General features: G+C 41.9%; 1 protein-coding gene across 1 annotated transcript in view; it reads right to left on the bottom strand.

Moving 5' to 3' along the window:
* Positions 1–26372, bottom strand: part of alk (ALK receptor tyrosine kinase) — a 630515-nt gene that overhangs the window by 10602 nt on the left and 593541 nt on the right. The window contains exons 12-25 of the mRNA XM_020053911.3: positions 23475–23640; positions 20878–21025; positions 17908–18015; positions 17130–17268; positions 15489–15659; positions 14401–14499; positions 13873–14031; positions 13293–13406; positions 11314–11500; positions 9367–9457; positions 7192–7256; positions 6143–6272; positions 5219–5316; positions 3761–3853 (exon numbers count right to left, since the gene is read on the bottom strand). Of these exons, the coding sequence (XP_019909470.3) occupies positions 3761–3853; positions 5219–5316; positions 6143–6272; positions 7192–7256; positions 9367–9457; positions 11314–11500; positions 13293–13406; positions 13873–14031; positions 14401–14499; positions 15489–15659; positions 17130–17268; positions 17908–18015; positions 20878–21025; positions 23475–23640 (1768 nt within the window). The remainder of the gene's footprint in view (positions 1–3760; positions 3854–5218; positions 5317–6142; positions 6273–7191; positions 7257–9366; positions 9458–11313; positions 11501–13292; positions 13407–13872; positions 14032–14400; positions 14500–15488; positions 15660–17129; positions 17269–17907; positions 18016–20877; positions 21026–23474; positions 23641–26372) is intronic.

Here is a 26372-nt window from a genome sequence, read left to right on the forward strand (position 1 = left end):
CTCAAGTGGAGGAGTTTAAGTATCTAGGGGTCTTGTTCACGAGTGAGGGAAGGATGGAACGGGAGATTGACAGACGGATCGGTGCAGCTTCTGCAGTCGATGTATCGGTCTGTCGTGGTGAAGAAAGAGCTGAGCCGCAAAGCGAAGCTCTCGATTTACCAGTCAATCTACCTTCCTACTCTCACCTATGGTCATGAGCTTTAGGTCATGACCGAAAGGACAAGATCCCGGATACAGGCGGCCAAAATGAGCTTTCTCCACAGGGTGGCTGGGCGATCCCTTAGAGATAGGGTGAGAAGCTTGGTCACCCGGGAGGAGCTCAGAGTAGAGCCGCTGCTCCTCCACATCGAGAGGGGTCAGCTGAGGTGGCTTGGGCATCTGTTTCGGATGCCTCCGGAACGCCTTCCTGGGAAGGTGTTCCGGTCCCGTCCCACCGGGAGGAGACGCCGGGGAAGACCTAGGACACGCTGGAGGGACTATGTCTCCCGGCTGGCCTGGGAACGCCTCGGTGTCCCCCCGGAAGAGCTAGAGGAAGTGTCTGGGGAGAGGGAAGTCTGGGCATCCCTGCTTAGACTGTTGCCCCCGCGACCCGGCCCCGGATAAGCGGAAGATGATGGATGGATGGATGAGGTCCTGGTCCACACCTGCGGAGTACCTGGTTTGGGGGGCCCGTTGCTGTCCCTGTCCTTGTCCACCTGGTCATACTTCTGACTTAGTCTAAAATCAAATAGACTCTGGATTTAGCCCAGAGAAATGTATTTATTATTCCAATTGGACTCTTAATATCTCACCCGGCACAGGCACAAGAGGACTGGTCACCCCTCTGAGCCTGGGTCCTCTCTAGGTTTCTTCCTAAAATTCGACCTTCTTAGGGAGTTTTTCCTAGCCACTGAAATTCAACACTACTGTTGTTTGCTCTTTGGGGTTTAAGGCCGGGTGTCTCTGTAAAGCACTTTGTGACAACTGCTGTTGTAAAAAAAAAAAGGGCTTTATAAATAAATTTGATTGATTTGATTGACATACATACATACATACATATTAAATTCGTCTAACAATTTCGCTCACTGGGCCTGGCCTTAGTGGAAGTGACCCAGAGTCTGACCAGAAATGTGCAGTACAGAGACTGACATCAAATGGGGGAGGTGTTGTGGGAGAAGGCTGATTGGTAGAATAAGACGAGCCAAAGTCCATCACACTGGGAATCTCTTATGATTTTCTTGTAGTAGTTCAATGTTTCTTTCCAGAAAGACCTGCCTTAAAGTAGGGTGGAATTTATGGGAATGGAATTACCCCTTTAAAGTTAGAGCTTACTTTATGTTTAGCCCTGTTTATAGATGGCTAAAAAAAAGCAAGCTTTGTTCTGATCTTGTCCTGATCTTTACACTATTAAGATCTGATCCGTATCAGATTACGGGGAGTCTTGTAAGCATCCACACTTAAAAGAAACAGAATCAGAATGGTGATCAAAACCAAGGACGTACAGTATGTTTGAACCAGGTGTATACATGGCTCTGGCTGTCACAATCCTAACAAATGCGTAACACCTCACAAGATAAACCCCATGCCAGCCAGACACAGTCCATTGTAGTACATGCATTGCTCCATTAAAGCATAACATAAAGCTTAACATAAAGAGATCTGTAATTCATAAAGCTATCAATCATAACATGCAAGGCGCTTCTGAATAAGCCCTGATCTCATGGTCCACATTCATTTGTGTGTGCCTGTGTGTGTTAGTGTGTGGATATACAGACGTGTGTGTAAGTAAGCAGAACAGTGGGAGAAATGCCTGGTTAAAGACGCAGGAAGAAAAGAATATGAGACAGATAAGAGTGATAGAAATAAAAAGGAAAGAGTCTAAAAAATACAGGCAGAGAAAGAAATAGAAAAAAGTCCAACACGTGTTCTGATCTTGTCTGCATTTTGATTGGGGCCTCATTTTCAAACAGGCATAAATGTATTTTGACCGGATTGTGACCAGATCTTGTTTTAAAGGGCAAGATCAGAACAACAGGATAAAGGGCGCACACGTTCCTGGCAGATAAGGGGGCTAGCCACAACAGGTGTGTGTGCTACTACTTCAGAGTGATCTGCGTTGACAACAGCACGTTCGTGTGTAGACTTGCTCTCAGCGGTGAAAACATTGACACTAAGCCCTGTCTCTTCTCCTATCCTTCACACTACTCCCCAGAGTCCAGCTCAAACAAAACCCAACCTTAGATACTGCATAAAGCGCCTCCTGAACTGCACACTGTCGCCCTGCCCCACGCACTTCTTTTACAAGTAATAGAGTGCAATTTGTGACGACGCGTGTCACTCTTAGCATGGGGTCGCAGATCAGGAAACACAGAGAGAGAAACAATGATGAAATAACTTGCTGAAGCTGGAGCAGCAGATAACAAGGTGCCCCCAACTCTGAATTCAATCCACGGTTCTACCTTGGTTCCCGGCCAGGGGAAGTCTCAGCGGGCGCCAGAAAATGACATCAGCAATTGGAGCCAACTCTTCTAATGGTTCTAGTACATTTATTTGACACGTAGTGACACACCAAAACAAAAATTATTACAAATATATTTTTTCCCTACAAACTTGCCTTAAAAAGGAACCTTAATCCTAACCTGAACCCCAAAAACCTAACCTTGACCCTTAACCTCTAACCTTAACCTTATACTTGACCACTAACCCTACCTTTTTCCTTGTGGGGAAATATTATCTGTCAGCCTTCATCAGGTTAACAAAACGTGAAAACACAGTATGAAAAACTCTCAAAAGTGCGTACCCACACACACACACACACACAATGTGCATATATTGTACCCACGCACACACGTCGACTTCTTATCTTATTGGCTTCCTGTTCCTAATAACACTCAACCACTCAAGTGAGTAGTCCTCTAGCCTGTGCGTTGATCCAAGTTATGACATTTTTATTATTCTCCACTTCCTTGTGAAGGCAGACTGAGCAGTGAGTGGCGATGGAGCTGATTTCCCCATTGGGTCGTGACATTGGGAGTGCTGAAAACGGTATGTTATATGGAGCTGGTTAGAATTGCAACCAGGAAAACACCCCAGAACTCAGCGTCACAGGGATATGACACAGACACACAGGGATGAAGTGTCTTAGAGCGCTGCACCACTAAGGAATCAATTAAGAAAGGTATTTCATATTTGGACATGGACAAAATAGATGTAGCAAATAACCTTGCAGTTAATTATTCAGAGTGGTAGATCGAAGGTGAAAAATCAGTTGCTCTGTCCTTGACCATAATTGATTCTTGCCCTGGATAAGAGGGCAAGAATGTCTGTTATCCAGGGCAAGAATTTCCTTGTTCTAAATTGCAGAGATACAAATACATGCTGTAATTGTTAACAATAGTAATTAATTCAGTATGTGAGTTATGGTGAAATCCCCCTTTTATCAAATGACTGAAGTCTATTAAAATAACATATTTGGAGAAAATGAATGGTTCTGAATACTTTCTGAAAGCACTACATTTAATTTTTTAAGGTCAATTGACAACCAATTCTCATTTTCAATTACGATCTGGGCCAACTTGGGTTACTTTCAATATTTCATCATGTTTGATAGAGACAGACAGGTGTGAAACAGAGGACATAAAATGCTAATCTGTCAGTAGGCTGTTCTTGAATCAATGCTGCCACTGGATTGTATGTGTACTGCATTGGAAACAAACAGTTATTAAATGAACATGAATGCCTTTACAACTATTGGGTTTAAAAATGTGCAGGGCAGCAGTACCTGTAGATGTCCCTGGCCATTCCAAAGTCCCCGATTTTGGCCACTCTCCCCTGGCCTTTGGTAGTGAGCAGGCAGTTACGAGCTGCAATGTCCCTGGGAAGCAACAAGAGCGAAAAAGCATTACTGGATGTCCCTGTGTCTCTGTGTGTGTCCATGGCTGTGTGTGGCTTGCAAGACGGTCTGCCTGTGCATGTGTGTGCCTGTGTCTGTATGAGTCTACATCCTTTATTGCCATGCTACGATGAGGGAAACGTCCAAACATATCCATCAGACTTGTGTAGTTAGGCTGAATGGGTTTTAGTGGTTTGTGCTACTGCCCTTAATAAAATTGAGCGCACTATTACTGGATTAACAGAGTAATACACTGAAGTTTTAAGCATGTTACTGAACAAACATTGGTGCATCCTGACATTACAGGTGGTGTATTGTGAAACCGTAACAAGATTTAAAACGCAGCCGAAATTGAATGGGATGCTAAAGCGGCCTACACACACTCTTGGAAATATTGGCTGAGAGAGCCTATCGCTAATGCAGGTTGTCCTCACATGCCTGCATGAACACAGACACACATACACACCATACTATGTCCTCCACTCTTCTGTCCTAAAGCCAACCCCTTGTAAAAACTCAATAAAACTTTAAGTGGCCCTAAGGACGGTGATGTTGGTTATGAATTTCAATAATGAGTCATGCTGGTGACAAAATGTGCAGCCTAGTGCTTCTGTGTGTTTGGAGCGTGCATCTGTGTGTGTGTACTTAAAGGTGTGTGTGTGTGTGTGTGTGTCGTTATTGCCAACACCATTAGGCAATATCACAGTTTTACTGCACATGTCACTCCTTTAATTGGGCTTGTCTCTTATTGGATGACTTTCAGGAAGTTGGGGGAGGATGTGCAAAAAGAGAAACTTCTGTCACAGATACGAGTGCCATGGAAACAGACAATTTGATTGGCGGGTGAAGAAGGCGCACCGTATTGTTCCCATCTGTTGTTGTTTGGTAAGATCTGAATGTGGGGGAGTGTCTTCGTGATGTGGGTGTTTGGGATCGTGTGTATACGTGTGTCTGCCCAGTATACCGTGTGAGTTTCACACACACACACACACACACACACACACACACACACGTATGCTTCTACACTTGATTTCTATATCTGGAGTGACTTACAGTTAGTATATTCATCTCTATTTAGCCAGATGGGAAAATCATGCAGTGAGGAAGTATATATACAGCTCCGGAAAAAATGAAGAGACCACTGCACCTTTTTCTTTCCTTTCCAAAATAGTTGAAAAGGAAAGTTTTGAGTGAGAAACAGAAGGGTTCAATTTGAAGTGGTCTCTTAATTTAACCCTTCTGTTCCTCATTCAAAACCTACCATTTTGAAAAAGGTGCAGTGGTCTCTTCATTTCCGGAGCTGTATATATATAAATATATATATAGAGTATAAATGTATATATATACCTGTGTATAAACTGGTTCTCCTCCAGGTACTGGCATCCCTGCGCTATGTCTCTGGCCACGTTGAGCAAGTCCACCATGGACAGACTTGAGGGGTGCTCCTGTAGAGAGATACCAACAGAGATGAAGACATCCGGTTCAGAGAGGGAGATACCCTGCTTAGATACATATGTCGTTTCTGGACCTAGTTTCAGAGAGCAGGGAAATAATCCTGAAGAGACAGGAAATGTGAATTGCTATGAGGCATTAAATTATGTATGGTTTTCGTTGGGGTTGCTTGCACTCCAGGACATCAGTAGGCTGCCATCAGGATTTAAACACCTGGCCGCAATGATGCAGTTTTGCTGGGAGGCAGTGACTTATTGTTCAGTTATTTTTAAGTAGAAATTAGAAAACCTAAGGTGTCTATTGTAATCCATGTGTCTTGCTCTGTTTAAGTATGTGCCATACAGTGGGAATTGCTTTTCAAAATATCAGAAATCTTTGGTCGAACGTTCCATTTCCTTCTGTTGAGCCTTAGAGCCTTAGAGCCCTAGGGCAATAAAAACATTACTCGAAAGGGATAGTTATCTTTTTACAACCTATTCATTTTTTATATGAACTGGATGTTATAAAAGTGTGTACAGATTCAGATTCTTCACCTGGCCATTCATTGAACATAAGGTCCAATTGAAATGTCACTTCTGCCTTTAAATCAACCCCTCCAAATTTGAGGAATGAGGAGAGCTGTAACAGTAAATGTACAGGAAGTCATAATTTACAGTCTTGCTCAGGGACACTATTAATTGTAAATAAATAAAAATGAACAAACTTCACCTTTCAAGGAAAAATTTCCTGCCAGAAAGTCACCTGCACTGTGAACTAGTTCTAATGCTCTTCTAAACTATATGTTTGAAATATAGGGCACAAGCATGAAATCCAACTGACCAGTCTGGGCCTGGTCTCTCTAAGGAAACTCTTTAGGTCTCCTCCGGCCATGAGTTCCAGCAGGATGAAACGTGGCAAGGCCTGTAGGCTCACTCCTACACATCGCACTATGTTCTGGTGGCTGAATTTACTACAAGGGGGAGAAGGAAATAAAACAGAATTGGCGGGAGGGTGTGAAAGGGGAGGAAAAGTGAGAGGGAGGAGGAGAGGGAGGGATGCAGGGGAGAAGGAACAGAGGATGAGAGCAAAGGTCAGAGGGAGCAGAGGGGAGAAGGGGAGAGAGGGAACAGTGGCGTTAGAATGGAAGAGAGATTGAAAATGATGGATGTTGAAGAATGGTCTACCATAGTAGTAGCACGTTTGCAATATGTCTTGTGTGTGCGGGAGTCAACGTGTGTTACTTAATAATGACAGACTCATTGGGCCTCTATGTGTGTGTGGTATGTGTGGCGTGTTACTTAATAATGAGAGACTCATTGGGCCCCTATGTGTGTGTGGTATGTGTGGCGTGTTACTTAATAATGAGAGACTCATTGGGCCCCTATGTGTGTGTGGTGGGTTACCTGATAATGAGAGACTCATTAGGCCTCTATGTGTGTGTGGTATGTGTGGCGTGTTACTTAATAATGAGAGACTCATTGGGCCTCTATGTGTGTGTGGTATGTGTGGCGTGTTACTTAATAATGAGAGACTCATTGGGCCCCTATGTGTGTGTGGTATGTGTGGCGTGTTACTTAATAATGAGAGACTCATTGGGCCCCTATGTGTGTGTGGTGGGTTACCTGATAATGAGAGACTCATTAGGCCTCTATGTGTGTGTGGTATGTGTGGCGTGTTACTTAATAATGAGAGACTCATTGGGCCCCTATGTGTGTGTGGTGGGTTACCTGATAATGACAGACTCATTGGGCCTCTATGTGTGTGTGGTATGTGTGGCGTGTTACTTAATAATGAGAGACTCATTGGGCCCCTATGTGTGTGTGGCGGGTTACCTGATAATGAGAGACTCATTAGGCCTCTATGTGTGTGTGGTATGTGTGGCGTGTTACCTGATAATGAGAGCCTCCATCAGAAAGTCGAGCTCATCCTGCTCAGAGCACACCTCAGGAAGTGTCTGTAGTGGATACACGCGGAACAGACAACAAGGACAGTTAGGCCTAGGCAATGGTGTGCATACAGATGTAACAGGTCATGGTCCTAAATAAATACATTCATTCATCTTCTTCCGCTTATCCAGGGCCGGGTCGCGGGGGCAGCAGTCTAAGCAGAGATGCCCAGACTTCCCTCTCCCCAGACACTTCCTCCAGCTCTTCCGGGGGGACACCGAGGCGTTCCCAGGCCAGCCAGGAGACATAGTCCCTCCAGCGTGTCCTAGGTCTTCCCCGGGGTCTCCTCCCGGTGGGACGGGACCGGAACACCTTCCCAGGAAGGCGTTCCGGAGGCATCCGAAACAGATGCCCAAGCCACCTCAGGTGACCCCTCTCGATGTGGAGGAGCAGCGGCTCTACTCTGAGCTCCTCCCGGGTGACCGAGCTTCTCACCCTATTTCTAAGGGATCGCCCAGCCACCCTGCAGAGAAAGCTCATTTTGGCCGCCTGTATCCGGGATCTTGTCCTTTCGGTCATGACCCAAAGCTCATGACCATAGGTGAGAGTAGGAAGGTAGATTGACTGGTAAATCGAGAGCTTCGCCTTGCGGCTCAGCTCTTTCTTAACCACGACAGACTGATACATCGACCGCATTACTGCAGAAGCTGCACCGATCCGTCTGTCAATCTCCCGTTCCATCCTTCCCTCACTCATGAACAAGACCCCTAGATACTTAAACTCCTCCACTTGAGGCAGGCACTCTCCACCAACCTGAAGTGGGCAAGCCACCCTTTTCCGACTGAGGACCATGGTCTCGGATTTGGAGGTACTGATTCTCATCCCCACCGCTTCACACTCGGCTGCAAACCGTCCCAGTGCATGCTGAAGGTCCTGGTTTGAAGGGGCCAACACGACAACATCATCCGCAAAGAGCAGAGACGAAATTGTGTGGTCCCCAAACCTGACACCCTCCGGCCCCTGGCTGCGCCTAGAAATTCTGTCCATAGAAATTATGAACAGAACCGGCGACAAAGGGCAACCCTGCCGGAGTCCAACATGCACTGGGAACAAGTCTGACTTACTGCCGGCAATGCGGACCAACCTAAATAAATACTTTAATCAATTACATTGTATCACAGCACAAAATCTCATTTTAATGATTTAGTTTAACTGGCCTGTTTATGTCTTTTTACCCTTATTTTACCAAGTGTGTTAACTGAGAACATATTCTCATATACACAACATCCTGGGAGCAATTACAGTTAATTGTCTTGCTCAGGGACAGAATGAGTTCACCTTGGGAGTGAGTGCATGTATTAATGGTTAAAAGACTTGCTCTGTTTAAATTGAGATGCTTTAATTGGGACTTCTGCGTGTCCAGACAGTCATAGTTTCTGTGTTTCAGATAATTAGACACTTACTGTCATATCTTTGTCATATTTGTGTGTTTGTATATTTAATTAGATATGTTAAATGTTCCTTGGTGAATAATGAAATCGCTTGAGTCAATGCGGTTTGCGTTGTGAGCTGTCATTTCAGTAGTACATTCAGACTTTGCTTTAGGTAAAATCTAAAAGTTCCTTTAATTACATCACATACTGCAAATGATGCTGAGCTGTAACTCCACATAAATAACTACATGAATCAGAGCTCAGACTGACTTGCTACAGTAGCTTGCCTGTCTCTGAAGCCTCTTAATTATCACAGAAGTAGTTACAGTAAACCATGATGACACAGAGTTTCTCAAGCTGGCACACATCCATGGTAGACATTTGCGAAAATGACAAAAATGTATATGACAACATAACAAAAATGATGTTATGAATATAATGTAGGCCTACTTATGTTTTACATACCTAATGGACTTCCTTACTGTTTTTGCTAAATATACGGTGTGTACATAATATTTCTCATTGTCTGTTGGTGACTTATTATTACTCTTTCATTTACTTAATGTAATACAACCATACGTTTTCTTGTTGTTTTTTCTATGTATCAGGGCCACAGGAAGGGTAGGGGATACCAATAGCTCATGGAAATGCTCATACACAACAGTATTCATTTATCAATACATGTTAAATGTTGGTATAATGATTCCAATGACCCGTATGCACAGCCTATTAAGTCATGGCTTACCTTGACTGCTACTTGCATGGGACTAGGTTCACCGGGAATGCCCACAGCCATCCCTTCATACACCTCACCGAAGGCACCATGACCCAAACCCCTAGGCCAAGCACACACATGCACGCACACACATTCACACACACACACATGCACACACACACATTCACACACACATGGACAGCACTTAGTAAACCATCACAGTTTGTGTCAATGATCAGTGCTCAGGGATAGGTCCTATGGCCTGCATGCCCAGTCGCTAGCTTTCTCGGTGATGTAACCTTCTCTGGCATCTGAAGTCCAAGTGATGCCACTGAACAATAAATATCATGGCTTTCAAAGGCAGACGGGTGGGCTGTAACGTTGGTTCTTTGTGAGGACACTGTGGCGGGTCGGTACAGCCAATGTTACGGCATATATCATATGTAAATATGGTTCAACCGTTTTCAAATGTTACTAGGGCACATTCCAATTTTAGCATGGAAGGTCAGTGAACTGACTGGCTCCGCTTTGCAAACAGGAGGAACACTTAACATTCAACTAAAAAATGGCCAACATAATGTATATGCTTTCTGGTCCGGTGAGTGTGTAAGGGCATGGTGTTGGCAAACGTGAAGGTCGTAGCCTGGGTAAACTCCTACTGAAAAATGAATGCATTCGCTTTGCTGCCAGACCATTTACATAAGTGTCTGCTAAGCGGTATATTTTGTGCCCCCCAATCCACATTACTTTGAAAAGCGTTTCCAATATTTTTGCTTCTACAGCTTGAGATGCAAACACTGTGTTTTGCCCCAGGCAAAAATGAACTTTCAATCTTCTCAACTGTTGAATTATATTGAACTCATCTGAGAAAACAAATTAACAGGCAATCGTTAAACCTTATCGAGAATGCAACTGTTGAACAAATTAACAGCCAATCGGTAATAACGAATATGAAAACATCCATGCTTTTCAAAAGCATGAGATCAATTTAAATTCTGGGGACTTCGGAAAGTTTAAATGAAAATGGACACTAATGCTTCCACCATAAATATCTAGGCAACTACGACACACAGTATAATTTTTCTTCCACCGAATGAGGATATATATATTTTTTTTTTATTAAGACAGTACCTTCCCAGTTCACAAGCAAACTGAATGCTAGTTGTGAAGTGTGCTTTCTGCAACAACAAAAAAAAATGTCATGTGGCTTCAGTTACTGATTATGTGAGACCAGTGATGCAAACTGAGCTTAAATCAACCAAACCTTTATTGTAGTATTCACACAGTAATTCTTTTACCAGTAGTAAACTTACAGGCTGGTCTTAAGTACTAAAAACCTTAAACCATTAGCATGACAACCACAGGCTGCAGCATTGCATTGATTCTTCTGGGCCACTGCTATTTCATAACACTCTCCTGCATTGTTCACACTTTTCTCTACTCTTCTCTACTAATGCCCCAAAGAAGTTGTAATTGGGAACAGAATGAATGCTGGACATTAATACACTGTACAAAGACTGCTATGGTGGGTTTGAATGATTCCCAGCCTTAGCACTGCATAATGAAAAGGTTTACATGTTAGAGGATTTTAAAACTACCACTGTTTTACAGAACACTACCATTGTTTTAATTGAAATAACATTAACATAAAATGTAAATACTCTTGCTGTGCCATAAGGTAAAACGCATGCATGCTCTGTGCTTTGGCACTGACCTGGAAGGTGTATATACTCACTGACTACTATGTTTACCTGGCAAGTAACATGGCGATGTCTGTCAAAGTGGTATTGCTGGCAACGTTTTTTCAGTGCCAAAGTGAGAGGTTTTTAGTTGCTCCCCTATTTTTTAAATTCTGTTCACAGAACTGGAAGGACTCAGAGAACCAGACTTACATCACCGCTCATTCCTTCAACCTCAGTAGCCATGGGGAACACCTCCGATGCAAATCTGAATACAACTATCATAATATTAGTGTACCTGGTGAGGGAGATGTTACGTCTGGGCACCTCTTTCAGGTCATTGACAGAGGCAGTCTTTCCAGCAAAGCAGTAGTTGGGGTTGTAGTCGGTCATTATGGTGGAGGCCCTCAGCTTGCTCAGCTTACAGTCTGGGCTTTGGAGCTCCAGCTGGATGGACTGTAACTCCGTGTGTTTTCGTCTGTACACTGCATGGATTAGCATGAATGTAAGTATAATAAGGACAGATACGTCAATGGATATAAAAAAAGACCCTTGACCTTGTTGACGAGCTTAAACTAGACCGGCCTCTGACAACTAACACATTTATTTTAGTAATAAAAATGACCCAAGTATCAGTCAACAAAATTAAAGAGACAAATGAGAAAAAGAGAAAACAAAAATGCAACAATTATTGGAGTAATGTCCTACTTCAAAAAGTAAAACATAAAAAAGAATTGCTAATTGTAATGATAAATCATAGTCATAGTTTTCCCACCTTTAACAGGGTCTTGTAACAAACAATATTAAGTGTAAAACAAATAGATAATTTCTCATAAAAATAATTAACTGTCAATCCTTTGGTTGCACAACTTGTATGGTGCCAAATCATGTACTAGGTCATTTGCTTTCAACTGACATTAACAAAACAAAATGAGCTGTTCTTGTAGGATTTCCTGTTTCTAACCGTTTTTCACATAGTGCAAAGACAGCAATGGATATAGATTAGGTTACAGATCAGGAGAGATATAAAATCATTTTGGAGGCATCACATGTATCAAGGAGCAGTGGTACATTTGGAAGCAAAGGCAAGTTGGCACCACCGGGACATTGTAAAGATCAGGATGTTCCTCCAGAACCCATGACAGGGACAAAGCTTATTAATGAGTAGTCAAAACAACCCTAAAGGATCAGCATGAATGTCTGGCAGGAACTTGTCACTCCCTGCATATTACAACTAGTGTGCACAGACTCCACTTGTCAGAGCTGTGGAATAGGGTGGCAAGAAAGAAGACATTTCTCACAAAAAATAACATCCAAGTATGCATACATTTAGCAAGAAGACACATTCAACCTCCCAAAACCATTTAGGAAAACAGGATATAGTCTTTGATTAGGGCCAATCCACTTCACCCAAACTAAGCAGCACCTACTGTAATCAAAGCAAATGTGCCTCCACAAAGTATTAATTGTGAGGCATGCACACTTACAGTACACAACCAAGGCACTGACAGGTTTTTATGTTTTGTTATATTTCTTAGAAATGATGCATTTGTTGTTCATCTTATTAAAGATGAAAAAGGTCTGACATGATTTGTCTTTTCCATAGACTTTTTTACCCACAATACAAATGTACACACGCACGCACACGCACACACCCCTGAGTGCTGGAGCAGACCGAATGACCCGAGCTGTAAACACATTAGTAGGAAAACATGTGAACTTATTTATTTATTAAGTAGTTATATATGAGCTCTGTCAACTGGCGCTTTACTGGTCGTCCATCATTAGCATGATTCATTCATTTGTGTGTGTGTATGTACACGAGTGAGTGAGTATAGGTTTCTGTACATGTGAGTATGTGTGTGTGTGTGTTTGTAAGGGTTTCCATGTTTGTGTCTGTGATAATCATCAGGGCAACGTGTACCACCATACATTCTCCCCTACATCCCCTACAGATTTCTTGTCACCTAGCCACCTAGCAGCTAGAAGCTACGTTTAGCATATAACATCCCACATTCTGAGGAGCACCGATTCCAGAAAAAATCTTTTTGATTCTAAGGAAAATCTAAAGCCTGACACCGTGGATGATGTGGATGATGTGGGTGTATGTAAAGCCGTGGCGTGTGTTTTTAGGCGCAGTCTTTCTGGATGACCCAAAAAACATATACGTTTATAATGTGTCGTATGCCCAGAGTTGTGTGTTTGTGTTTGGCTGCCTGCAACGTGGGGCGAGTGGGTGTGTACCACGGTGGGCACCCAACACATTCTCCCACTCACTGATCATGACTCCAGACACAGCCAGTAGCAGGGCGGCGATTAGGGCTGAGGTCCCGACGGACAAACCCAGAGCCAGATGAGACAGCGAGGGATGGGGTGGCAAAGGTGAAACCACTGCCAGAGGGGAGAAAAGAGATCATATCACAGTTCAATGCATCTTGCTAGAAATTCACCACAATAGTAAAATCAGTGGTAGAAACAGATCTGAAAAATTCAAATGTAAAACCTTATTTAACAGATTCCTGTTAGGTGAATATTGTAAGATTGGTTTATTTTAGATTAGATTCAACTTTATTGTCATTGAACAAGTACAGTACAACTAAAAGCAGTGTTTATTGTATAAAATAGTTATTATAGTTTAATGTATTTCATTTAATCAATTACTGTTTAATTAAAACATTTTATTATTGTGTATGTGAGTGTCAGGACAGGAAATCACATTCATATGATTTTCAATGTGATTTCATGAATTATGCAAAATTTTTGTGGCCTAAACGTAATGTCAGCAATTCTGGATACAAACAAAAGGTTGGAATTTGAGTGTGATTGTGTGTGTGTCTCTGTGCTGTCTCTCTCTGACCTGTTGATTTGTTGACACAAGACACTCCGTCGAGGGCAAGTTTGAGGTCGTCGTCACAGTAACAGTTGGTTTCCTCCCCGTTCCTGTGACAGTCGCCCGTCTCGCAGTGACTACAGTTCTGCACGGAGCCGATGATTACCTCTCCATCGCTTTCCATAACTACCGACACAGGAAATGGTTGCTACAATTTAGTCTGCCTCTTTGTTTTATTCCTGGACCCACAATATACAAACATTGTTGCAGCAAAACACAGAATAAGCTAGGTGCAGGACTGTGAGCCGCAGAGCAACAGCTCTAGAGCATTTATTGTGGCAAAGTGCCTTGCTTAAGTGCACAACAGCAAGCAATGGTATCTGGTAGAATAGACCAGAAGCACTCTGGGTGCCTGTTCAGTTTATTATTGTATTGCCTTGCCGGCAGCTTGAACAAGGGACCCTTTCTGGCTAAAGGCCCGCCACGCTAATACTATCTTGCCAGTTGCCTTACAATCATTCATGGAATGTGTTTGTTGCCTCTCATTATCAATACCTTTCAGAGGGTCCAGGAAGATCACTCCCTCTGGGCTGATGAAAGACGAACCATCCTCTCCGTCCTGCTTTGGGTCATTAGCTTCAGAGGTGCTGCCACCTATAGAAAGGGAAAGGGTAAAATAATTACACAATTATTCAGTGAAATTAATACAGAGTATTATGGTATAATGGCACATATTATATATTCATTTAAAGCACTAACTGAAGGCAAATCTAATGAAAATCTAATAATTTATAATGAGAATAAAGTTTTATAGACCAACAATGTCAAAGAGACCAAAGTGTTACACCTTTAGTGGGCCCTCCAGAAGTGTTTGAACATTTCAGCAATCATATTCAGAAGTACTGCTAATGAGCCAAAATGGACCCCTTCAATTTGTGTGACCTACAGTAGTGAGTGCATGCATTTATGTACTTATTTACAGTGATCCCCTGCAGGAGCTGAATCTGCAACCCCAAACACTCATTATCGACTGAGCCACATGGGACCAATTTGCTGTGCTTAGTATCCTGGAGTTGTTCTTTTAGATAAGACTTAAAATGCTGTCAATATGTTTGTATAAATTATCTTTTGTTATCCACTGTAGAGCTCCTCTTTGGTCTACCAATCATTTTGAATCACCATTGCTTTCTTCTTAATATGTCAAACTGTTGATTTTGGCACACCTAATGTATTAGCTATGTCTTTCATGGATATATTCAGATTTATCTGCTTCATGATAGCCAACTTGACTTGAAATTTTCATCTTTGGTCCTCATTTTGCCTGAAACCAGCAACAGACTCCAAATGCAAATCCTATGGTTAAGACAAGGCATTGACCTGTCTTGTCTTTTTGGAATGCATAACAGTACAAACAAACACACCAGCCAAATCAGAAACAGCTGTGAAGCTAACCATCCAAATACATTTGCCACCCTAAAATGGAGGAACTAGTTACAAAATGTGCTGTGATTTGTAAATAGTTCATCCAATGTAAATATCAAAAAATTACAGCTGACAATTTGCGCGAAAGATTAGAGATGACAATCACTCACAGAGTGAGTTTGTGTACAATGTATCATTTCTGTAAATATTTTTGTGCTTACCTCTATAGCCCCCTCCTCCGCCACCAGATATACAGGCGCCTCCTCCTCCCCCAAAGCCCCCATGGGTCTGCCAGCCCAACTTTTGGCAGGGTTGCCCCCCCTGGCCACCCAGTATAAGAGGCCTCCCTCCTTGATACCCAGGGTTACTGTCATTCCAACCTCCGCCCCCACCTGACACACACAGATGAAAAAGGACAAACGCTAAGCTGTTTATAACACTAGATGAAATTACACATTTAAAATGAAGCTCAGTGGAGATTCATATTAAGCATGATTTGTTAGAGCAGGACTAGGCTAAATCTGTGTCCATGAAACCGGCCTTTAAAGACATGTCCTGGGACACCCAATCAATCAATGAATCCTGAACTGAATGCTTGATTTATGAATGAGTGATTCCTGGATGGTCACAGTCTGAAATTTTAAAGTATGTTGTTGTTGTGGCTGATGAAAATGTTATTCCTGACGACAATGTCCCCCACAGAGATTGCAACAAACAAGTACATCCAAAACCTGTTTAAAAAATAAAACTCCATGCCAGCAACAAACAGCACAGCCAGAATTAATTTTTCTTTTGTGCTCAGAAGGCCCTGCTCATAGTAAGCCCAAGGCCTACTGAACAACCTAATCAATATATGATGTTCTCAGAGGTGCGGCCGACCAAAAACAAGTAAATAATGGATACAGAGATGTGTAAAAAATAACGATGTGTTTGCACCCTGGGTTTTAGAGAATAGAGACAACTTGTGATATGAAAAGGTTGTCGTCTTGTACTGTCTTGTTTTACTAGAAAGAAAGATTAATATTACCATGCACAGACATGGAGAGGCTACAGAACTCATGCATCAAAGTTCAAAAAGAGCTCTGATAATAAATGCATTTTTGGCAGCATACATTCCTTCATTAGACACTAAAACATAACCGCTAATCCAACAAAATGAATGCATTGAATACAATGAACTCAAACTGTTGCTTCGACAACACTAACTCTCTTTAAATAGTTTTAAGCCTATTTAATAGTGTCATAAAAAGACCACACATGAAAGAAAACTCCCTGAATGTACATTGTGGGAGCGCCTAAAAACATCAAAAAATAGAATCAAATGTGTATTCATGTCTGCTGCCACCGAAGACAGAAAAAAACTGCACGAGCCAGTTTAGCAATACTGTAAATAAACATTGTTTATCCACCACACAGCATAAATTAGCTTGAAGAACACAAACTAAGCCACATAAATTGTCCCTGAAACAAAATACAGAGCACAAGCCATTGAAAACACCGGGTAGGGTGAGAGAGGGCAGCGGTAAATAATTCTATTGAGTTGTTAATAGAAATCAGCAGGGGAGTCTGCCTAGCTGCAGTGAACTCAAACTTGAAGCGGGACACATGGGGCCCGAAAGGATCGGGGGCACACATACACACACGGTACACCCATCAATGCACACAGGAATACAGTGGTCAAACACACATGCAGTCTTTCAAAGGCACACACACTCGATCTCAAACTAGCACACACAAGCACATAGACCTGTCAGGGCAAAAAGGCAAATACAAGCATTCAGTGCTTATGCACACACAAACAAAGGCTCCACACAGGCACGTACACTCATTCAGAAACAACCACAGACACACATAAGTTTTACCTGCCGCTCCGGACTTGCCATTGCGCCCCATGATGTCGGGGCTGTCTATCAACTCCTCCTGGCTTTCTGACTGGCTGCTGTACCCACGTCCCCCGCCACCGGCTGCGATGATCAGGGGGATGTGGACACCCCTTTGAACCTGATAACATAGACAATTTGTCAGTAAAACATCCTCAACTTCCAGCACAGCCACACTCAACAGGTGGGTCCCCCCTAAAAAGTGACTGTCAGGCCTCAACTGGATATTGTAGCATAAAACATTGCACCTAACAAAACTTGTACAATTACAGGAAAGGATCTTTAAAGCGGCAGCATATTCTTTAATTCACTATTTCATCATAGCATGAAATCTTCAGAAGCAGATCTGATGCTGAAATGGCTATTATCACAATGCTAGCTCAAACAGGAGGTCTAAACCAGTATCCTTATGCGCCAGAAGGAATGCAATCTTCGGCCTTCTACCTCGATTGAGCTCACAGGTGTCAAAAAAGCAACAAAGGGTCGCAGTAATGGTCATTTGCATCTCCCTTTTCAAACATCTGGGCTAATCCAGAACCATGGCAGCATTTTCCCTCCATACCTATAAAAACGTCCAGATTTGAAACCACAAAATTTTAAGTACCATTCCTCATTAGGCTACTTCATTTTCATTCCTTTCCCCACTTATCTGAAAGCAATTCATAGGAGGAATGCATGTTTCACCTATCCATGACCAACCAAGTCACAAAGACAAGGAAGGCATTTTATGAGTATTGTGGCCTTTGCATTCTTCTCTTACCTTGAAAACATAGGTGGCTCCGCCGCCTCCGCCACCACCCCCTTTGACCTGCGTCTTGTTGTCAAAGGGTGTCTGCTCCACGCAGATCTTGTTCAGCATCCCATTTGTCTAAAAGTCAAAGCGTGGCTAAGTATTGTAATTTAGGGCAAAATAACAACTATGCTTGTGTAATGCGGACAGAAGTCTTTCAGATGTTACATTAGGATTGGGCCTTGACTAGCCTGCTTGACTAGACCATAAAAGTGGTCACATAGAAGACCTGGGAACAGGTTTGGCCTTTTACCGCATCTAGTTTGATATTCTCTTCTACCCATCAATTGCTACCTCTGGCTATTGTAACAAATGAAAGATTTATTGACAGCCAGCAAGAGCATTGTTCATGACAGGTAATCACAACCAAACAGCCAAGTCAGCCCCCTTCCTTCCGACCAGGAGAGTTTCCATCAATCTGGCCTTCAGGCTTCCACAGCCAGAGATAGAGAGGGAGGGGCAGAGAGGGAGTTTGACTGACAGCCACGGAGGGAGAGAGGGCGGAGAAGGCAGCATACTCCGACCTTCTCCATTCCCTGGTGGGAGGCTGCTGGCTGCTCAAGCTCAATTTCACACAGAATTACCCCGTCTTCCCTCCTGACCTAACCTCCACCCTCCCAACCCTGGCTGTCCACCAGCGCCATCCTACAAGTGTTGATAGAAGGCGTGTGTGCGCACATGTGTGTGTATGTATGCGATATGGTGTGAAAAGCCTATAAGGATATCAATACTTCTCCTGAGGTTGTGTGAGCCCCAGTCCCCTTCGAAAGCATCTCCACCCTTCAGGATATTGGAACTAATAGTTTGAGACCTCATATGACTTCAGTTCTTCACTGACAATGTGTAGGGACCACGTTTATCCTTTTTTTCTTCTTCTGCCATTTATCGGCATTGTTTTTCAAATGATTCCTGATGGGATAATCAATCAATCAATCAAATGTATTTATAAAGCCCTTTTTACAACAGCAGTTGTCACAAAGTGCTTTACAGAGACACCCGGCCTTAAACCCCAAGGAGCAAACAACAGTAGTGTTGGATTTCAGTGGCTAGGAAAAACTCCCTAAGAAGGCCGAATTTTAGGAAGAAACCTAGAGAGGGCCCAGGCTCAGAGGGGTGACCAGTCCTCTTCTGCCTGTGCCGGGTGAGATATCAAGAGTCCAATTGGAATAATTAATACATTTCTCTGGGCTAAATCCAGGGTCTATTTGATTTTAGACTAGGTCAAAAGTATGACCATAAGGCAAAAACAACTGCGGACTGAGAGCCAATTCAATCCCACAAAGTTTACAATGGAAAAACAATGTATGTGCTATATAGAATTTCAATTCAACTGTGCCATCTTGTGTAACGAAGTTTTGAAAACATTTTATTTCATTATCCTTGAGACTTCAACATTCCAAGTTGCAAGTTAGGTCTAAAAGGCCACAAAGCAAAAATGTCACTTTGCTTATCATGAAGCGTCACTATAGCCACTTACAGGTGCTGGTCATAAAATTAGAATATCATCAAAAAGTTAATTTATTTCAGTAATTCCATTCAAAAAGTGAAACTTGTATAATGTATACATTCATTCCACACAGACTGATATATCTCAAGTGTTTATTTCTTTCAATTTTGATGATTATAACTGACAACTAATGAAAAACCCAAATTCAGTATCTCAGAAAATTAGAATATTGTGAAAAGGGAAGGAAAAGATGTGGTAGAATTTTTTTTTACAAGCAATAGGGATAACTGCAACCTGGAGAGGATTGTGAAACAAAACCCATTCAAAAATGTGGGGGAGATTCACAAAGAGTGGACTGCAGCTGGAGTCAGTGCTTCAAGAACCACCACGCACAGACGTATGCAAGACATGGGTTTCATCTGTCGCATTCCTTGTGTCAAGCCACTCTTGAACAAGACACAGTGTCAGAAGTGTCTCGCCTGGGCTAAAGACAAAAAAGACTGGACTGTTGCTGAGTTATGTTCTCTGATGAAAGTAAATTTTGCATTTCCTTTGGAAATCAAGGTCCCCAAGTCTGGAGGAAGAGAGGAGAGGCACAGAATCCACATTGCTTGAAGTCCAGTGTAAAGTTTCCACAGTCAGTGATGGTTTGGGATGCCATGTCATCTGCTGGTGTTAGTCCACTGTGTTTTCTGAGGTCCAAGGTCAACGCAGCCGTCTACCAGGAAGTTTTAGAGCACTTCATGCTTCCTGCTGCTGACCAACTTTATGGAGATGCAGATTTCATTTTCCAACAGGACTTGGCACCTGCACACAGTGCCAAAGCTACCAGTACCTGGTTTAAGGACCATGGTATCCCTGTTCTTAATTGGCCAGCAAACAGAAATAAATCAACTTTTTGATGATATTCTAATTTTATGACCAGCACCGGTATACATCTGGGTCTGTCTTTATTTTTCCCATGATTTGGGGATTTTATTACATATAAAGTCCTTTTAAATTTCCCCCACAGCTACTTATTCAACTCCATTCACCAGAACTGAAACTTTGCTTTTACCTTACTGTTAACTCTACTCACCTGGCATCCCAGGTTCAAATCAATCCCTTATTAGAAAGAGAGAATGAAAAAAACAGGGGTTTTGGCCTTCAACGACCAGAGTGCAATAGCCCTGATCTACACAGATCCCTTAAGCATTCATCATAGTCAAAAACAATTATACGGAAGTGCATCCATTTTCTACAGAATTGGGCTGTTTGGCTGTCGACTTGAATGAACAGAGGATGCTTAACATAGACTCATTGGTTGACAACAGTGGGATATGCGTGCTTTGGTTGTACATCCTCTGAGGATGGTAGTCTATAGCTGTGTAGCAATGTTACAGTTATATGGCTGGATTAGGATTTAGTTGGGGTAAGGGACTAATTCTGGAATGAGGCTGGAAGTTGAAATGGTTTTGACATTTATCTGCAAGAGGTTTTGTGATGGTACTCACGTTGGGGCAGGCGTCTTCTCCTTTTTGTCCCACCAGGATGTATATCAACTCGCCCTTCAGAAGCAGAAAGTCCGCTGTGAGCTGGATGCCATGTGACTTGGTCATGGTCAATACGCTGCGACCCCCAGCAGCCCCACAAGCTGTGATCCTGGACAAACCCAAAAGGTAAGCTTTACTTTGGTATGAACCATCAGGACACTGTAAGGCATTATAAATGCATTTTTCAGATTGGCTTTGATTTAAAGTGACCTGACTGAATCTACATAGACATTTGAGTGTTACACATATCATCTTCTTTGATAGCATGTCTGTTGCCCTGTAGTTTCTAAAAGGTTTCGTCCATCCAGGACCGCCGTTATTTAGCCCTGTTCTACGCTGCACTTACAACACTTACATTAGATCAGCTAACCTAGAACTAAAGTCTTGGGGAGTTGGTTGAATGCTCAAGTTTTGGGTCCTTGTGTGTTAAGAGACATATGGAACTGGAATGAAGAGTAGGCCTATTGTTGTCTCCCGTTATTGAATCCCAAAGATGCTAACTCAGGCAAAATCGTGATTTGCCCAAATATCAGTCTCAAAACTCACGTGCATGCACTTGCCAGAATAAATTGAGTCGAGAAAGCAAAAACAAGCTGCGAGTGCAGAGGATCAAACTCGCACGCACGCCGGTGCCACTTCAAGAAGAAAAACTCAGTCCAAAAAGCAGAATGTGACATTGAGAGAGCAGAAACACAAGCCGCGTGAGCGAAGGACCAGTTGCGCGAGAGTATGAAAATTGTGAGGGGACAGAAATTGTTGGGTGGAATTTCTCCGCGACTTCTCAAAATTCACCCGCGCCTTCTCGAATCCCCCCTGCTCTCACTTGACACTTTAAAAATATTTCAACACAATGAAGAGTTATTGCATTGTTAACAAGATTTTGCACTTATTTCTTTCATGCATGTAACCTGCTAGGATTAAAATGCATAATTTCAGTGAAAGATAAATGAACAAATAAAAGTGTTACTTTCCACAGCTTTACTACGGCCAGCACATGGAATTATGGCCGTTAGATAATTTGTGTTGATTAGAAAAAAACTCATAATCATATTTGCAATAAAGGGTGATTACAAAGAAATGAGGAGCCGTTTTGAGAGTCAAAATGAACCATCTCTTTTAAATGAACTAGTACAAGTGAGCCGGATCACTAAAAAGACTCGAAATTCCCATCACTATATTGCACTAATGGCCAACAATAGCTCAGTCTCATTGTATAGATCCCGGGATTTTTAATTAGCCAATCAACGGCATTGTAACAAAAAGAAGAAATGTGATTAAGCAATATAAGTCTACCAATCATATTTGAGGTACCATACTGTTTCGTAAGTGCAAACACGTGTCAAGTGAGAGCAGGAGGGATTCGAGAATACATTTCTAAAATGTATTTTTCTCGAATTGGCGAGTGCGTGAGCGTGAGTCATACCCAAAGATGTGAAAATTTGTTGTGAAATGTTCCTTGTTATCTCACGCATTCCATTGTTTCGTGACAAATAGTCTGTCAAATGAAAGCAAATCTAACATTTTTGCAACCAGGTAATGGAGGCATGATTCCCACATATTGCGCTTCAATGGGTTGTTAATCCAACAGCATTCCAAATGCACAGTGAAAGACGTCAATGCATTCGTAATCAAACGCGGATTGTGTGCATTTTAATACTTTTGCAAAACAACAGAGCATGATTACAACGCAGACATAGACCATCCATGCTGTTGTCTTCCTGGCTCTCCCCTGATTGGTTGATATTTCCTCCCTCGCCACCAGTAGTAGGTGTAAGCCCACCTAGTGTAACACAATTGTCTGTGAACCTGCATGAATTAATGAACCAGCAGTTGGAGTTCTGTTTATTTGTTTCAACACTTAAAGAGGCAGGATACTTAGTCTTGAGAGAGAAACTAAGTAGAAAATCTGACAGAGATATACAGAGAGACATTGAGAGAGAGAGAGAGAGAGAGAGAGAGAGAGAGAGAGAGAGAGAGAGAGACTGCTTGTCTTCAGGCACAAGCTTAAGAATCAGCATCTTAATCATCCTGTTTACATGTATGGGCAACTAAGGGCCTTGTGGGATATCGGTGCCTGGGTGTAATAAGTGTGTGAGTCATGCTATTTAGCTGCCATTACAGTCTCACTCTCCAAAACAACTTGTCTGATTGGCCAGTAATGTCCATTCTTTTAAGGATGTAGAATCCATCGGTGGAGGTAGAATCTAGCACATCAATAGCAATCTGTGGGTGAGAGAGTGAGTGCTTGGATTTGAAAAGTCTTCCTGTGTGTTTGCATAATGATGGGTACGTGTGTGAGTGTGTGTTTTTGGGTGTGTGTGTCAGGATTCCTCATGGATTGCCTTACTAAGAAAGGATGCCAACTTAGACACCATCCACTACCAAACCATGGCGCTTGCCTGAAGATCACCAAGGGGAACTAACCCTCTTCTGTGTCCTGACACCAAGGGTGGAACTATAATCCATTTGAAGATAGAGGAGAACAGAGCCCTTTTTTGTCAGAAAAGTTCTAAAACCCATTCAAAGCATTCAAAACAACTGCTGATGTACCGTCTTACCTGTACGTGTCAGTCTTTGGTACCCGCCAGATTTGGATGCCTTTGAAAGGGCTTCTGGTTGCCACCGTAACATTGACATTGCTATCCCGATAGGAGCTGCTACACTGGGTTGGTGAGGGCCCCTCCGAACCAAATGCCCCACAAGTGTGAAAGGCCCATTTTGATGCTGTAAAATACAGCGTTACCAGTATGTTAATGTTTTTACACACAAATAAACACACCATTATGCATTAGAAAAATGCAAAAAAGGGAAAAGAGGAAGTGCAGAAATGATGCTAGGAATGACAGTATTCACCATTGACCTGGTTGACAATAATGACTGACCTGCACAACAACAAAAAAGAACATTATGTACACATACGAATGGTCACACAGGCACTCATTAACACTGTTCAATCACAATACATTATTTTCCAACTTTACTGTTAAATGGCACATGGTGAGATGGTGAGTTGTTTAGGCTGAGGGTAGCTGAAAATCGGGTCATGAGACAGAGCGTGAATATTTATACCTTACTGATTTTGCAATAATAATAGTACCTAAAACCAAATTACATTTGTTCTCCCAAAAATGTTTTGTCTTTCATTCCATTTCAATATTTAATTCCATATTCATTTCCCAATATTATATTATAAATAAATCACTGAAAGGGAAAAATAAATAAATACATTTAGAATGAAATAAATCTCAGAAGTTGAAACATCTACAATACATGTTAAATATAAAATAAATACCATATATAATATTTCCAAAATAATGTATATACATAAATGTCACAGAAAGAATGCATTTACAACAATAAAAAGCACATTATGTGCCAAAAATAGTTCCATAAAACCTACAGTACACAATAGAGAGAAATGCCAATTTTACCATCACTGTCTGAGACCTTCATTTTTACATTAAATAACTATCCCAAGTGTTGAACAAGTATTCCAAATTTCTTCTGAAGATACACTTTTGTATATCTGTAAACGGAAAAATACACACACACTAAAAATATTTAATTATTGTATGCTTTTAGTTTTGGATAAACACCATTTTCTCCAGACCATATTACCCAGGTGACAAACATTTGCCTCTATAGGCTATTCCAGACTATAACTATAATTTCTTCAGACTAGCATGAGATTATTGTTGTCAAATATGGCTGGATGTATTTTCAAATAGCTGGACATACTGGACATCTTGATTTCTTTTTGGGGGAAACCGTGGGAAGAGTGCCCATGGAATCAGTAGAGTTTCTACAACAATTTGTGAGACTGGCTTTTGAACTGATTTCTCAATGTTTTAGCTTTCATAGAGTGAAAGGAACAGATGTCCTGGAACTGTTCAATTACATCAGTGTGGTTAACTAAATATTTGTGAAGGGACATTTATTCGAACTATAGATTTTACTGTAATGGTTTTCAGTAAGTAGGGAGCCACCACTGTCAACCACCTTGGAGCCACTCGATGGAAACTTCTCTGTTCACTTTTGAACATTTGGGTAGTTTTTATGGAATATCCGTTGTTCTGCTCTGTGTTCAATGAAATTAAGTGAAATTTACTAAATCATGTATATGCAATCATTTTGCCACAATTGTGTTTACAAATAATGTATACTCATATAATGCTACTAACAATGAATCATTTTTGTAAATAATGAACAAATAAATCATCCCTAAGTATAAATATATATTGTTTACAACAGGTCTGCCCTAGTATGAGTCCTGCGGGTCACATTTATAGAATCAGAATTCCGCTGGGTAAAAATATGACGCATTTACATTGAATGTGTTCTTGTGAAATTGTTTTTGAAAAAGACTCTTGCTGTATACACAGGACTCCTTTGGATTGAATCTTGGCCTGTAAATTGTCCTCCAGATACCTCCACTATCTATCAATGCCAGCCCCAAATACAGACATGAATCTAAGACTGGAAGGGCAAGTGATTTAAACTATCCAGTAGAAGTAAATGGATTCTTAAGCCAGTCTTCGCGCCACCAAACTAAATAAAGAAACCCAGAGGACCCAGGCTGAATCCATCATTTAGAAACCCCAGGACAGCTACCGCCTACAGACTTGTTGGTCGGTTCCCAAATGTAAATCCAGCTGTGTTCATTCCATAGTTTGGGGGCGATCAATAACTTTGTAAGTCAAAATTACAAAGACATTCGTCGAATTAATGCGCGGATGCAGACACACATGTACACACACACAAACAAACATACACACGATGAACGGAGAAAAGTCAATGCTAGATCTGGTTTCTGATTATGTAACTGGGGTATGAGATACATTTATTTTACCATAATTCCATAGTCAACACCACACCTGAGCCATTAAACAAGTAGGGTGAGAAATTTTGGTCAGTTGCAACATATAAAATTGGGGCAAATCATTGACCACTAAACTGAGGTTGTGTTTATGGTGTAAGGTTGGAGACTACAAGGTTATGTGGAAGACTTTCTCTCAGTCACTTTTTCGCCACCATTTCTTGTTAGCTTGGCTGCTGAGACAAAAAAAAAATTGCCAGAGGATACTGAATGGCCAGACCCTACAGACACGGACACACTCTGTGACTGAAATACAGACATATTTTCTTATCTAAATGTGTGTACACACACCCACACACACACACACCGTGCTACTGGAAATAATGATGCAGTAGCAGATGTTACATTTCTGTTTGTGAACATTGCTACCGGTGATAATGCCATCATAACGATCAGTCCCCGCCATCAGAAAAAAGGGCAGCCATATTTATTTTCACCAGAATCATGACGAGACATGTCATCGAAGGGGATTAGGGCACAGTGGAAAAGTCTGTAACACTGAAAAGAGACTTTCTATTTTAGATAGAAGACTAGAGAAAGATGCCACTGTAGAGTCAAGGAAAGTTTTTTGTTATCTACC

This window comes from Esox lucius, chromosome 15 (genome assembly GCF_011004845.1).
Source record: "Esox lucius isolate fEsoLuc1 chromosome 15, fEsoLuc1.pri, whole genome shotgun sequence".
Taxonomy (NCBI): Eukaryota; Metazoa; Chordata; class Actinopteri; order Esociformes; family Esocidae; genus Esox; species Esox lucius.